Source organism: Leptodactylus fuscus, chromosome 11 (assembly GCF_031893055.1).
Source record: "Leptodactylus fuscus isolate aLepFus1 chromosome 11, aLepFus1.hap2, whole genome shotgun sequence".
NCBI classification, from domain to species: Eukaryota; Metazoa; Chordata; class Amphibia; order Anura; family Leptodactylidae; genus Leptodactylus; species Leptodactylus fuscus.
The window spans coordinates 9785069-9801326 of record NC_134275.1 but is presented as its reverse complement, the minus strand read 5'-3'; the positions used below and the strand labels follow the sequence as shown (position 1 = coordinate 9801326).

At 41.0% G+C, this 16258-nt stretch overlaps 1 protein-coding gene across 1 annotated transcript; it reads left to right on the top strand.

Moving 5' to 3' along the window:
- The first annotated feature begins 2261 nt into the window (after window positions 1-2261).
- On the top strand, window positions 2262-10252 carry BARHL1 (BarH like homeobox 1). The gene is made up of 3 exons (XM_075261066.1): window positions 2262-2709; window positions 5903-6125; window positions 9677-10252. The coding sequence occupies exons 1-3, from the start codon at window positions 2262-2264 to the stop codon at window positions 9969-9971; spliced, it is 966 nt and encodes a 321-aa protein (XP_075117167.1). The 3' UTR covers window positions 9972-10252.
- The last annotated feature ends 6006 nt before the right edge of the window (window positions 10253-16258 follow it).

The window sequence follows — 16258 nt, the reverse complement described above, 5'->3', positions numbered from 1 at the left end:
ATGTCAGAAAATCCTGCTATCGCCTCTCACAAGACACCGTGCGGTGTGAATACTGCTCAAATAAGGAAGGCGAACATTTCCAAAAAGATTCCCAGAATTCCATTATTAGTTGTATCATTAGATGTATTATTAGATTATTACATGTATTATTATTATTATTATTATTATTATTATTATTATTATTATTATTATTATTAATTTTTATTATTGTTTTATTAGTTGCATTTTTATATTATTAGATATATTATATTATACTTTTTATTGTTGTTTTATTAGTTATATTATTAGTTGTATTTTTATATTAGTTTATTATTATATTAGTTTATTTTTATATTATTAGTCGTATTATTATATTAGTAGTAGTTTATTATTATTATTATTAGTAGTAGTAGTAGTAGTAGTTTATTATTATATTATTATTATATTATTAGTTTATTATTATATTAGTTTATTTTTATATTATTAGTCGTATTATTATTATATTAGTAGTAGTTTATTATTATTATTAGTAGTAGTAGTAGTAGTAGTAGTAGTAGTAGTAGTAGTAGTTTATTATTATATTATATTATTATTATATTATTAGTTTATTATTATATGATTTATTTTTATTATTATATTAATATTAATAACTAATAAAACAAGAGCCGACAGACTACAAAGCCATTTGCCATAGAGCAGTAGTGGTGAGGTTGGTTCCAGTGTCCCCCTGTCTGTCTGTCTGTCTGTGTCCCCCTTGGAGGCTCCTGATGATGGGATGTGATTGCACAAGGTAGAGGCTCCTGATGATGGGATGTGATTGCACAAGGTGGAGGCTCCTGATGATGGGATGTGAGGGCACAAGGTAGAGGCTCCTGATGATGGGATGTGATTGCACAAGGTGGAGGCTCCTGATGATGGGATGTGAATGCACAAGGTAGAGGCTCCTGATGATGGGATGTGATTGCACAAGGTGGAGGCTCCTGATGATGGGATGTGATTGCACAAGGTGGAGGCTCCTGATGATGGGATGTGAATGCACAAGGTGGAGGCTCCTGATGATGGGATGTGAATGCACAAGGTGGAGGCTCCTGTAATTAATTCACTGTCTCTTTTAATCAAACTGAAAGAGGCTTCAGGTTCCTTCTACCTGACAGCAGCCAATGGCAGAGCAGCTCCCGGGTCACGTGGTGTGCAGAGCCTGACACATTATCAGCCCTGCCAAAGTCACACAAGTTGTGGAGAGAAAAAGGCTTGAAGTGACAGAGAGAGGAGATCTGAGCCTGAGAGGACCCCTCCCCACCCCCAGCCCACTGCAGGACACAGCAAGCAACACAGCAGTTCAAAAGGAGAAGATCTGAGGCTGCAGGACCCCCTGAGTGACTGAGGAGGACTACAAGGCTCAGCACACCAGACACTGATAGTACAAGGAGGCTACAAGGTGCTAGAGCTGCAGAGAAGACCCTGGATAGGCACAAGACCCCGACCCTGGACTTGTCATAGGCACAAGACCCCGACCCTGGACTTGTCATAGGCACAAGACCCTTGTTCTGTGGAGAGGAGACCCTGGATCTGGTCAGTGGCTGAAAACCCTAAGCCTGGGCTGGTCATAAGTACAGTGGAAGACCCCTGTCCTGTCCACAGGAGACCCTGGACCTGTCACAGGCAGGAGACCCTGGACCTGTCATAGGCAGAAGACCCCTGTCCTGTCCACAGGAGACCCTGGACCTGGTCATTAGCAGAAGATCCTGATCTTGGACTGGTCACAGGAAGAAGCCCCCTGTCCTGTAGAGAGGAAACCCTGGACCTCATCTCTGGCAGAAACCCCCTGACCCCGGGCTGGTCTCAGCCTCAAGCCCCTTGTACTGAGCAGGTTTCCTGAGCGCTCTCCAAGGTGCTGAAGTCTTGGTCCTTGGAGAATCCTGGGATGACCCCTACCACAGGATGACCCCCCCGCCTGGGCTGTTGGCTGTGATCAGAGCCCCCTCTCCCTCTTCTTCTTCTTCTTCCTCAGCTTTTCCTTCTTCAGATCGATTTTGCCATCATTGCTCCGGTTACTCAGCAGATCCCCTCCATTGATTTTCGGCAGGGGTCTTCTCCTGGGGTCGCGACCACTCAGCTGCAGGACAGGAGTTATAACCTCTGGGTACCCGGACACTCTCTGGATGGCACCAGGTCTGGACCTTCATTTTGGGAATTAAGTGGAGAATATTTTTGGGTGGATTTTTTTGGGTTTTTTGCTGCTTCCAGACTGAATGTTAATGTGACAAGTCCGAGGAGTCTGAATGGAAGGAGCGAACGGATTTGGGATTGACACCATCCTGTCCCATAGAGCCAGTAGCCCTGGGCTAGCTCAGGGGGACACACTGATGGGGGACAGCAGGTCACCCCTGGAGCTCAGCCCCAGGTCAGAGGTCAGCAGTGTCTGTTCTCCTCCCCCCTCCCCAGCTAGAGAGTGTTTGGAGGGGGTCAACACCAGGCAAGGGGTGGCCATGGCCATTGAGTCCCATCTCCAGCCCGGGCTCTCTGCCCCTTCCCAATCCAGGACTGTCACCTCGTCCTTCCTCATCAGAGACATCTTAGCAGACTGTAAGCCCCTGGCTACCTGCGCCCCTTACTCCAGCCAACCCGCCCAAGACCTGAGCCATTGCCTGGCAGGGAAAACCGCAGAAGACTTCAGGGAAAAACTGGAGAAAAGCAGCAGCTCCTGCTCGTCCGAGTCTGAATATAAAGGTAAAGGTGAGTGTAACCCCTTCCTCCCCACCCTGCTACACAGTGCACCCTAAAAAGTGATTCTAGTAACCCCTTCCCCCAATAACTTGCCTCCATCATGACAATATCGATCCATTGATCTGACAGATTCTCAGTTTACTTCTCTCTGAGTTTTGTGCTCAGAAAAGAAACAAAAATCTCAGAATTTATTTCTAATTTTTTATTTCCATTTTTAATTTCTATTTTTATTATTTTTTATTTCTATTTTTATTATTAATTTTTATTTCTATTTTTATTATTAATTTTTTTTTAATAAGCGCAGAATAAAAGTTCCAGAAATCCATAAGAAATTCTGATGTGAAACTAATGAGTGGGATTCCCGGGGTCGCAGAATCCCCTCCGAGGCCTCATTATGGGATAGAAATATTAGGAATTAACATAAAAGCGGAAATCCGAATTATTACTACAAGTCTCAGCAGGCAATGAGATGAAAGAACATGCGGCATGTCCGGGTCTAGGGCTTCGTTCACACACAGGGCACTTATTTGCGGAAAACATTTTTTTTTCCGTTTTTGTTCTACCTTTTTAATTTATTGTGTTAAAAACCAAAGTAAAGGCCGAAACTATTCTGAGATTTCTCCTTCAGTCATTAAATAGCAAATACTTCACATTTATAAAACGAAATATTTGTATAAACCCCGAAATGTAATGTAGAATGTGAGGCAGAGAGTCAGAGGAATGTTTATTAGATAAGTTTACTTATAAAGGACATTTGGGGATTTTTAGATTTTATGACTTTATCATTTACTGATTTGGAATTTTTGGAGACAAATTATCTATTTTTTTTTTTCTGATGATTTTTTTTTAATGTGATATGAAATTTTCCTGCTGATATTCTGCAGCTCTTGTAATAAGCAGATATTGGGGGTATTTCGTGATGCGGTTTATTAGGTGATGCGGTTCTGGATGCGGCTTCTGCTCCCCTGTGACTCAATTAAGCGGATTATTTGTCTCCTACAGAAGGAATCAGGAAATGTCACATCATAAAATACTCAGAAAGCCCCGAACAAGGGAAACCAGAATAGATCAGGCCAGACTAGATGCGGTACCGCACTACATAGAACAGGAGAAAAACTGCACATAATATACCGCACCAGGTCAGAGAGAGAGATGGATGTAGGAAAGATAGATAGATAGATAGATAGATAGATAGATAGATAGATAGATAGATAAAATAGATAGATAGATAGATATGAGATCTATCTATCTATCCATCATATCTATCATATCTATTCATCTATCTCCTATCTATCTATCTATCTATCTATCTATCTATCTATCTATCTATCTATCTATCTATCTATCTATCATATCCATTCATCTATCTCCTATCTATCTATCTAATCTATCTATCTATCCATCCATCATATCTATCCATTCATCCATCATATCTATCTATCTATCTATCTATCTATCTCCTATCTATCTATCTATCTCCTATCTATCTATCTATCTATCTCAGATCTGTCACATTTATCAGTTTGAAAGACGGATCACATATATAAATATATATTAGACTTAAGATAGATAGATAGATAGATAGATAGATAGATAGATAGATAGATAGATATGGAATAGATAGATAGATATGATTGTAGATAATATTACTAATTTCTTACTTTTTATTATAGATGAATATTGGGATTTATTTCAGGAAAGGGATAATATAAATAATTATAGACAATAAATCCATTAGATCCGGATATACATGTAATATAGAGTCAGATGACGTCACCTCATACTGTATATTAATAGCTCATTATATATTATATATATTATACAGAGTTTCTGATTATCTGTGAATATTGTGGATTTTTCACTGATGCTCTTGGGCTCTGTACACACATCTGGGACTCCTGGTATCATCACTAAACATGTTCTGTGTGGCAGAGTTTGTCCCCTAGTACTAAGTATGACATGTCTGTCATGGATCTATAGTGTATATATATATCTGTATCTGACATGAGATTAGACTTTGTGTTGGATTCCACAGAATAATCTACAACTTTCCTATCTCATTATATAATGGCTGAGAAACCAGATCAGCTCTGCTACATGTGTACCGCACACAGTATACACTACTGGATATATATATAATCATGTCTAATGTGGTCTCTGGTAATATATTACATGAATAACTCAGATTATAAGAGCCGAGCAATATAGGTGACGTATATAGGACAGATTACACCAAAAACTAATATACTGTGTGCCATAAGTGTCATATATAATATACAACTAATATACTCTATGCTATACATGTCATATATAACAGGACTAATATACTCTATATCATACATGTCATATATAATATACAACTAATATACTCTGCTATAAGTGTCATATATAATATACTCTGTGCTATACATGTCATATATAACATACTAAAAATGAATATTATATTCTATAACTGCAGACTATTATAATCTGTAGTTTATATATATATATAATGTATAATACAGGACTATAATAATCTGTGCTATAGGTGTAATATATAACATGACTATTATAATCTGTAGTTTATATACAATGTATAATACAGGACTATAATAATCTATAACTCATTATATAGATATAACTATTATACTCTGTGCTGTACATGTCATATATAACACACAACTATTAGAACCCGTACTATAGGTGTAATGTATAAGAGGACTATTATAATCTATAGCTCAGGAGGATTATTATAATATGTGCTATAGGTGTAATATATACCAGGACTATTATAATGTCTTCTATATATGTCAAATATAACAGGATTATTATACTCTGTGCTGTAGGTGTAATATATAACATGCTAAAACGAATATTACAATGTATCACTCCAGACTATTATAATCTGTAGTTTATATATCATGTATAATACCGTATACAATATAATCTGTACAATAGATATAATCCTCCTGTATTAGGTCTGTATATAATGTATAGCACATGGATATAATCATCTACCACATTATACTATTATACTCGTTTCTATGTAAAGTATAACATGAGATTATTATAATCCGCACATGTATTACACGGGATTATAATCTATGTGATGTATGATTTGATCATGTCCAGTATGGATGGAATATATAACATGTATTATCTATGACAGGATTATTCTAATCTGACTTGTCCTTGTTCTGCTGATTGATGGTTACAGTAAAGGAGGAGGGGGAGAGAGAGATCTCCAGCTCCAGGGAGAGCCCCCCGGTCCGGCTGAAGAAGCCCCGCAAGGCCCGCACCGCCTTCACCGACCACCAGTTGGCGCAGCTGGAGCGGAGCTTCGAGAGGCAAAAGTACCTGAGTGTGCAGGACAGGATGGAGCTGGCGGCCTCCCTGAACCTCACCGACACCCAGGTCAAGACCTGGTACCAGAACCGCAGGTCAGTGCAGCGTCTGTATACAGTCCTGGGACACAATAACGCAGGTCAGTGCTAAGCCCGGCCACAGCAGAGTCTGTACAGTCCTGTGACAAAATAACGCAGGTCAGTGCTAACAGGGAGAGAAACGCAAAGCAAGTCTGCAGGCTAAAAACCAAAACCCAATCTCAGTATTCACCCGACTACAAATCCAGAGCAAAAGCAGATGTCGGCTCAAGGATAGCGCCAAATCCTGAACTGAGCGCAAACCCCACACCTATACCCGCTCAGTAACCTAGAGAATGAAAGCAGATACCCAAATATCGGTAATACATCGCGATATACCGCAGCAAAGAGCCGACTACAAATAGCGCCAAGTGCACAAGACGCGGTAACTGGCAGACAGGCTGGAAATGAGGCGTCTTCTACACATGGACATTATATATGTATTCTCTGTATACTGTGTGTTATATGTATTCTCTGTATACTGAGTACTCTCTATATTCTATGTACTCTCTTTATACTATGTCTTATATGTATTCTCTATATTCTGTGTACTCCCTGTATACTGTGTGTTCTGTGTATACTGTGTATTCCCTGTATACTGTGTATTCCCTGTATACCGGGGCCCTGGGCTCAGCCCATTCCTTACAATAATTAGGGCTGAGGTGACAGATTGTGGGATCATTTATGGCTCAGGTTATTGCTTCCTGATTTATCACATTTCTTCACATTCCCACTGACAAATAGAAAATAAATCAAGTGGATGAATTGTGGATAAGAGGGAAAGAAAACAACAACAAAAAATCACAGAAAAAAAACCCAGAAGATAAAAATTAAACTTTAATAATGACATTTATTATTCAGGAACTTCAGGGCGTCTCTTACTATGTGATATTATCTGTCTATAGGGCTGGATGGATTATTACAGGATTAATAGAGGAATTTATTACACTGCTAATTGGACTAAAAATACATTAAAAAAAAAACAGATGATGAAATAATAATAATACTAATAATAATAAATAATAATAATAATAATAATTCTGCAGTGATCTGAGCGCTCAGAGAAGATGGAAATATACAAATTATTCTCAGAATGTAATAAGAATATCCACATTATTCTATATTATTACATTGTATTGGATCTAATGATTAACCCTTTATTATATTTCCCATCACATTGTCTAGAATGATCACTGTGATATTTTCTTTCTAGAATTATTATATTTTGCTTCCTTATTTTCAGTCTAATTGATTCTATAATTATTCATTAGATCTGTTACTTCTCTTCATTATCACTTCTATAATTATTACTATTATATTTTCCTTTTATTATATACAGTTATATTTTCTGTTATGATGTTTATGATATAATTATTACTGTGATATATTTGTATCAATTATGTAATAATTATATTGTATTTATATTTCGTATCATTTGTATCTAATTCTTATTTTTATCTCAGTCTATTCAGTATCACATATTATTATATTATTATTATTATATTATTATATTCCATGGCGTTCTATTCCACATCTGCGTTTCTATAATCCGCGCGTCTTTTGCGTGTGTGACCAGCGCCAGTAAATCCGCCGTCGCGCCCCCTCACTTTTCCGTCTTTTGCCCCCTTACATCCTTCCTGTTCCAAATGTAATTTTCACTTTCAAAAAACCCAAAAAGTTTTACAAATTCCGAAGATAAAAAAAATTAAACTTAGACTCCGGTTTGGGTTTTTCTCTCTATTTCCCTCTTTTTAATGGCGCCCATAAAACGCCGGCGCTGCCCGCCACATAAACAACGATATATAACACATTGACACATTAATAATACAGTAACAATTTCTACTTTGGGCATCAATAATTAAGCGGCTGTTTCAGTAATTACACAATTATTATAATTATGATTGATGAATAATTCAGGGCGATATTTTTGGGATGTGAAGGGCTGAGATGACGTGAGATCGGCGCCGCAGCCCAAGGAATTGAATTATTATAGAATCTGTACAATAGATTGTGACATTCCTCGCGAGGTGTCCTAAGGGGATCACGACGTCTTACAGACAGGGATATTTATACGCGTCCTCCCCTCTTTACATTTTTGTGAGAGAGAATTTTTTACGTTTGTTTGATTTACAGTTAAACTTTTTTTTTTTTTTTTTTTTTTAAATACAAATTCTGCCATGTACACATCTATAGGATCATCCTGCCATGTGTACATGTATGGGATCATCCTGCCGTCTATACATTTATAGGGTCAGTCTGCCGTGTATACATCTATAGGATCAGTCTGCCGTGTATACGTCTATAGGGTCATCCTGCTGTGTATACGTCTATAGGGTCATCCTGCGGTCTATACATGTATGGGGTCATCCTACAAGCCAAAAACACTCATTCATTCATTCATTTCCACCAAGTGAATAAAAAAAGTAAAGTTCTAGAAATTTTGGTGAATTTAGTTTTTTTTTGATCATTTCTAGATTTAAAAAATTAAAAACAATCCAATGTACAAAAAAAACCAAAAACCAAATGTAAAATAGAATTTAAAATCGAAAGGGTTTTTTTTAAACCAAAAACTTTCGATCATTTGGATGTCACTTTTTTTTTTTTTTTAAGATATTTGTTGTTACATTTAAATATAATAATACAATAAAAAATATGTAAAACAATATAAACCCCCCCTCCTTATCTGTTTAGTCTTGATGTCAAGTAATAATACTCAGTAATTGTGAAAACTAAAATCTGTAAGTTCTGGTCAATTTTTTCTCCACATTTTTGTGCCATTTTTGCGGCGTGCAGGTGTTTGCGTTGGACATTCATTAGGACGTATTCACATGTAGCCGTTTAGCTGCAGAACACCAAAGTTCTGTTCATGCGGATGGGGCTGCTTCAGCAGTTTCTGTACACGTAAATAGAACAGTCACAGAAACTTCTGCAGTAAATCCGTCCTGTGTGAATTTGCCCTTTGACAGTTTTTGGCGGTTTTAGAATTAAGGGTCACATAAAGCATAAAAAACATAAATAAACCAATAAATAGGTATTTTCCTTGTGGGCTGTAAAGTGGCACAATCCCTGCAGATTGTGGTGCGGAGAAGGGCCACATTCTAATCTTTGCAGAGCATTGGTCTGGGCATCTTCGCATTTAGCAGATTTTTAATGTTTTTTTTGCCGTCCCCCCCTCCAGTTACATTGTACCGAACTACGTTGCACTGTTTTTCAACCCAACAAGTTGTAAATCAGCCAATAACAGCCTTTATATTAAATATACATTACAATAAAAAGATCCTTAAAGGGCAACTCCATCCAAGATATAAGACCCCCCCATACACATTGCTACCCTCTCTCTGGTTCGTCCGCTCAGCCATTTTAAGTTCCGTCCTATAACCTTGTGAGATTCACACCTTAAAGACAGAGAAATCTTTCACTTTTTGAATACATAAGAGGTAGTCACGGCTCCGCCCATGTCACAAAGTAACAATATAATCTTATTATAGGTTCTGACTCATAAATGTAACAAAGTAACAGAATCTTTCTAAATAGCAGACTCCTTAAGCTCTTGTATTTCTATATTCCAGGACAAAGTGGAAGAGACAGACGGCGGTCGGACTGGAGTTACTGGCAGAAGCGGGAAATTACTCCGCTCTACAAAGGATGTTCCCTTCTCCGTACTTCTACCCACAGAGCCTTGTGTCTAACCTGGACCCGGGTGCTGCACTTTATCTCTACAGAGGCCCCACTGCACCTCCCCCGGCTTTACAAAGACCTTTGGTCCCCAGGATCCTTATTCATGGACTTCAAGGTGGCGCCGAGCCCCCACCTGCCCTGCCCCCCCTCACAGGAGTCCTACCAAGGGCGGCACAGCCACGGTGAAGAGGTCTCAAGAAACTCAACCAGGTGCCAAAGTCATAGACTTCACCGACGCACCAGAGAGCAGGTGACCTCATCAGCGATGGGACTAAACACCGACTGTCTTTGGGACAGACTTACAAAAACTTTACTAAGACGTAAAAGTGACCTTCTGAGACTAAAAGGAGACTTCAAAAACTACGAGAAGACAAAAAAATATTGTAATATGATTGAACTTGATCCCTCATTTCTCAGAAACTGGAAATTTTCCAGGAGTAATTTATATCTCGTCATTGGTGTTCTTAGCTTGATGGAAGAAACGGTAACAAAAAAAAAAAATTACAAAAAATTGCCACAAAAATTCAAAAAATTTCAACAGCAAATTAAACCCTTGAATCACCAATTTTGCTTAGAGCTGGGTGACAACCAACATGGCTGCCTGGGCAAAAAGGTTTCCAAAAATTTGTTAGAATTGGTCCAGGACATTCTTTAGTTTTTCTGAGTTATATGCTCTTTAATTTTGATAAAAAAAATTGTGGGGGGAGGAGTTAAAAGTTCTAACACCATTTTTGCAATGTGGCAAAGAACCTTTGTGCCCTCTCAGGCTCCGAGGGGTGGTCGGCCAACTATAAAAAAAAAAAAAAAAAAAAAAAATTTTTAAATTATCCATTTATTCCTGAGGCCAAAAATTCACTGTGATCTAAGAAAAACTCATTGACATATAAAAAGTGGTAAAAGATAAGGCTCAGCCACAAAACCGGCCATCGCTTGTGTTAATGGTGATAAAGCGAAGGTGTACAATAAGCCAATGATAAATCTCAGCCTGTAAGCCCCGCCCCTGAGGATCCTGATAGCCGTATAATTACATAGATTTACTGTTGATTACGTTGCTGCTATCCCTGTACATACAGACATGTTCATGGTTTGTCACTAGGCCTCGGCACGATGTGGAGCTACAAGATCCAGCCGAAGGGACCACAGGTCTGAATATAATTTGGAAGTTTCTCATTCTGGATAAATGGAGGGTCATTCTGAGAAATAAGGCCTTGTGTACATAGTCCTTTGTATATTGAGCGCCGCCTTCTACCTATTTATAAACTTCACAGATGATATTATTCAATATGATTTTCCCAGCAAAAAATAAAAAACACTCCAAAACTGCGGAGAAATTTCTTGTGTTAACCTCTTACGTGCCATAACAAAGTTCAGGCGTGACAAGAAAAAAAAAAAAAAAAAATCTATCTGGGGAAAATGGCTTCCTGCTCAGACAGGCCGAGATTTGAAGGGGATAAAAAATTTTTACGTGCCCTGAGAAATTGGCTACAGGGTTGGACTAGCATTACGCCATCGTCCATCAGCAGAACTTCCCTGCTTGTGCGTATTTATGTGAGCGTGGCATGATGATGGCGGCCATTTTGTGGCCTCATACAATTCTCTCAGTGAGGTGGCCCCTATGAGTCCCTTTGATTCAATAAGGTAACCCGTCTCACATCGTTTGGTGTAATGTACGTTACTGAATCCTTGACTAGGATTTTAGGAAGGTTACCACCCACAAAATGGCGGCCTGCATTTATTTTAAGATTTTTAGAAATTTCACCATTTTACCGCCATACGATGTTATCGCCACCCCTCCAATGCCGCGGGTGAGCCAGTTCACAATGAGAGGTGGCTACGGAGAAATCGACTCCCGTTCACGTGTAGCCATTGTTCCACTTGCAGACTGGGATGTGAATTGGCGCATTTTGGTATTGGGGGAGGGGTTTAATGCATTTAAAGGGATTGTCCATGAGAAAGAATCCATAGTGATCCCTACAGAGCAGATTTTTCGGTAGCCTGGCACGGCAGAGGTTAACGTCTCCTCCGCAGTCTGACGTGTACGTGTATTTTTTAAGCGCCCGTGGACCTGGATGTCACCATCACTTATTTATTCTCTGTTCAATGACTTTATGGGTAATAAAATGCCAGAAAAATCATTAAAAATGAATCAGAAATATTACAGCACCGTGTCATGTGATCAATGGCAAACAACAGTGGGCGCCATCTTGTCTCTGGTATCAAAAATTCATCATTAGCATCACCAGAGTAAAGATCCCATTAGATACGAATAAGGAGAGGGGTAGGGGGGAGGTTTAGATGATGCTTCCCTTTAAGTACCTCACAATATGGCTGCCACCATCTTATATTGCATTTTATATGGCGGTCCATGGTAGCTGCAGCGTCCTGGGCGCCATTATACAGATATATCTCACCTATCGCACCCCATGAAACAATGGGAAATAAGATAAAGGAGTCACTAATTTATGATAAAATGGCGCAACATGTTGCTAAGTACTGTCAGCGTCCAATAACTGAGAAGGCGACGTAATGACTACAACTCCCAACACACTGACCGACATACCGACATACCGTGTCACTGACGGCGCCAGCTGTGCCGGTACTACAACCATCCCCTCCATAGAAACCAGCGCAGGCCTGAAGCAGTTGCCCATAGCAACCATTCAGCTCACAGCTTTCATTTTCTGACCTGGAATGGATTCTGATTGGATGCTGGGGGCAGGTGCATCCCCATTGCAGTGATCTGATTGGTTGCCACTGACACCTGCCAGTAATGGGGCCGACTGTAGGACAGGGGAATACAATCTATTACTATCTGTTATCAGCCATGTCAGGAGAGGAGAGGCCGACTGTAGGACAGGGGAATACAATCTATTACTATCTGTTATCAGCCATGTCAGGAGAGGAGAGGCCGACTGTACGACAGGGGAATACAATCTATTACTATCTGTTATCAGCCATGTCAGGAGAGGCCGACTGTAGGACAGGGGAATACAATCTATTACTATCTGTTATCAGCCATGTCAGGAGAGGAGAGGCCGACTGTAGGACAGGAGAATACAATCTATTACTATCTGTTATCAGCCATGTCAGGAGAGGAGAGGCCGACTGTACGACAGGGGAATACAATCTATTACTATCTGTTATCAGCCATGTCAGGAGAGGCCGACTGTAGGACAGGGGAATACAATCTATTACTATCTGTTATCAGCCATGTCAGGAGAGGCCGACTGTAGGACAGGGGAATACAATCTATTACTATCTGTTATCAGCCATGTCAGGAGAGGCCGACTGTAGGACCGCAGAATACAATCTATTACTATCTGTTATCAGCCATGTCAGGAGAGGAGAGGCCGACTGTAGGACAGGGGAATACAATCTATTACTATCTGTTATCAGCCATGTCAGGAGAGGAGAGGCCGACTGTAGGACAGGGGAATACAATCTATTACTATCTGTTATCAGCCATGTCAGGAGAGGCGAGGCCGACTGTAGGACAGGGGAATACAATCTATTACTATCTGTTATCAGCCATGTCAGGAGAGGAGGGGCCGACTGTAGGACAGGGGAATACAATCTATTACCAGCCATGTCAGGAGAGGAGAGGCCGACTGTAGGACAGGGGAATACAATCTATTACCATCTGTTATCAGCCATGTCAGGAGAGGCCGACTGTAGGACAGGAGAATACAATCTATTACTATCTGTTATCAGCCATGTCAGGAGAGGAGAGGCCGACTGTAGGACAGGGGAATACAATCTATTACTATCTGTTATCAGCCATGTCAGGAGAGGCGGACTGTAGGACAGGGGAATACAATCTATTACTATCTGTTATCAGCCATGTCAGGAGAGGAGGGGCCGACTGTAGGACAGGGGAATACAATCTATTACCAGCCATGTCAGGAGAGGAGAGGCCGACTGTAGGACAGGGGAATACAATCTATTACTATCTGTTATCAGCCATGTCAGGAGAGGAGGGGCCGACTGTAGGACAGGGGAATACAATCTATTACCAGCCATGTCAGGAGAGGAGAGGCCGACTGTAGGACAGGGGAATACAATCTATTACTATCTGTTATCAGCCATGTCAGGAGAGGAGGGGCCGACTGTAGGACAGGGGAATACAATCTATTACCAGCCATGTCAGGAGAGGAGAGGCCGACTGTAGGACAGGGGAATACAATCTATTACCATCTGTTATCAGCCATGTCAGGAGAGGCCGACTGTAGGACAGGAGAATACAATCTATTACTATCTGTTATCAGCCATGTCAGGAGAGGAGAGGCCGACTGTAGGACAGGGGAATACAATCTATTACTATCTGTTATCAGCCATGTCAGGAGAGGCGAGGCCGACTGTAGGACAGGGGAATACAATCTATTACTATCTGTTATCAGCCATGTCAGGAGAGGCGGACTGTAGGACAGGGGAATACAATCTATTACTATCTGTTATCAGCCATGTCAGGAGAGGAGGGGCCGACTGTAGGACAGGGGAATACAATCTATTACCAGCCATGTCAGGAGAGGAGAGGCCGACTGTAGGACAGGGGAATACAATCTATTACTATCTGTTATCAGCCATGTCAGGAGAGGAGGGGCCGACTGTAGGACAGGGGAATACAATCTATTACCAGCCATGTCAGGAGAGGAGAGGCCGACTGTAGGACAGGGGAATACAATCTATTACCATCTGTTATCAGTCATGTCAGGAGAGGAGAGGCCGACTGTAGGACAGGGGAATACAATCTATTACTATCTGTTATCAGCCATGTCAGGAGAGGAGAGGCCGACTGTAGGACAGGAGAATACAATCTATTACTATCTGTTATCAGCCATGTCAGGAGAGGAGAGGCCGACTGTAGGACAGGGGAATACAATCTATTACTATCTGTTATCAGCCATGTCAGGAGGGGAGAGGCTGACTGTAGGATAGGAGAATACAATCTATTACTATCTGTTATCAGCCATGTCAGGAGAGGCCGACTATAGGACAGGGGAATACAATCTATTACTATCTGTTATCAGCCATGTCAGGAGAGGAGAGGCCGACTGTAGGACAGGAGAATACAATCTATTACTATCTGTTATCAGCCATGTCAGGAGAGGCCGACTGTAGGACAGGAGAATACAATCTATTACTATCTGTTATCAGCCATGTCAGGAGAGGCCGACTGTAGGACAGGAGAATACAATCTATTACTATCTGTTATCAGCCATGTCAGGAGAGGCCGACTGTAGGACAGGGGAATACAATCTATTACTATCGGTTATCAGCCATGTCAGGAGAGGAGAGGCCGACTGTAGGACAGGGGAATACAATCTATTACTATCTGTTATCAGCCATGTCAGGAGAGGCCGACTGTAGGACAGGAGAATACAATCTATTACTATCTGTTATCAGCCATGTCAGGAGAGGAGAGGCCGACTGTAGGACAGGGGAATACAATCTATTACTATCTGTTATCAGCCATGTCAGGAGAGGCGAGGCCGACTGTAGGACAGGGGAATACAATCTATTACTATCTGTTATCAGCCATGTCAGGAGAGGCCGACTGTAGGACAGGAGAATACAATCTATTACTATCTGTTATCAGCCATGTCAGGAGAGGAGAGGCCGACTGTAGGACAGGGGAATACAATCTATTACTATCTGTTATCAGCCATGTCAGGAGAGGCGAGGCCGACTGTAGGACAGGGGAATACAATCTATTACTATCTGTTATCAGCCATGTCAGGAGAGGCGGACTGTAGGACAGGGGAATACAATCTATTACTATCTGTTATCAGCCATGTCAGGAGAGGAGGGGCCGACTGTAGGACAGGGGAATACAATCTATTACCAGCCATGTCAGGAGAGGAGAGGCCGACTGTAGGACAGGGGAATACAATCTATTACTATCTGTTATCAGCCATGTCAGGAGAGGAGGGGCCGACTGTAGGACAGGGGAATACAATCTATTACCAGCCATGTCAGGAGAGGAGAGGCCGACTGTAGGACAGGGGAATACAATCTATTACTATCTGTTATCAGCCATGTCAGGAGAGGAGAGGCCGACTGTAGGACAGGGGAATACAATCTATTACCATCTGTTATCAGTCATGTCAGGAGAGGAGAGGCCGACTGTAGGACAGGGGAATACAATCTATTACTATCTGTTATCAGCCATGTCAGGAGAGGAGGGGCCGACTGTAGGACAGGGGAATACAATCTATTACCAGCCATGTCAGGAGAGGAGAGGCCGACTGTAGGACAGGGGAATACAATCTATTACTATCTGTTATCAGCCATGTCAGGAGAGGAGAGGCCGACTGTAGGACAGGGGAATACAATCTATTACCATCTGTTATCAGTCATGTCAGGAGAGGAGAGGCCGACTGTAGGACAGGGGAATACAATCTATTACTATCTGTTATCAGCCATGTCAGGAGAGGAGAGGCCGCCTGTAGGACAGGGGAATACAATCTATTACT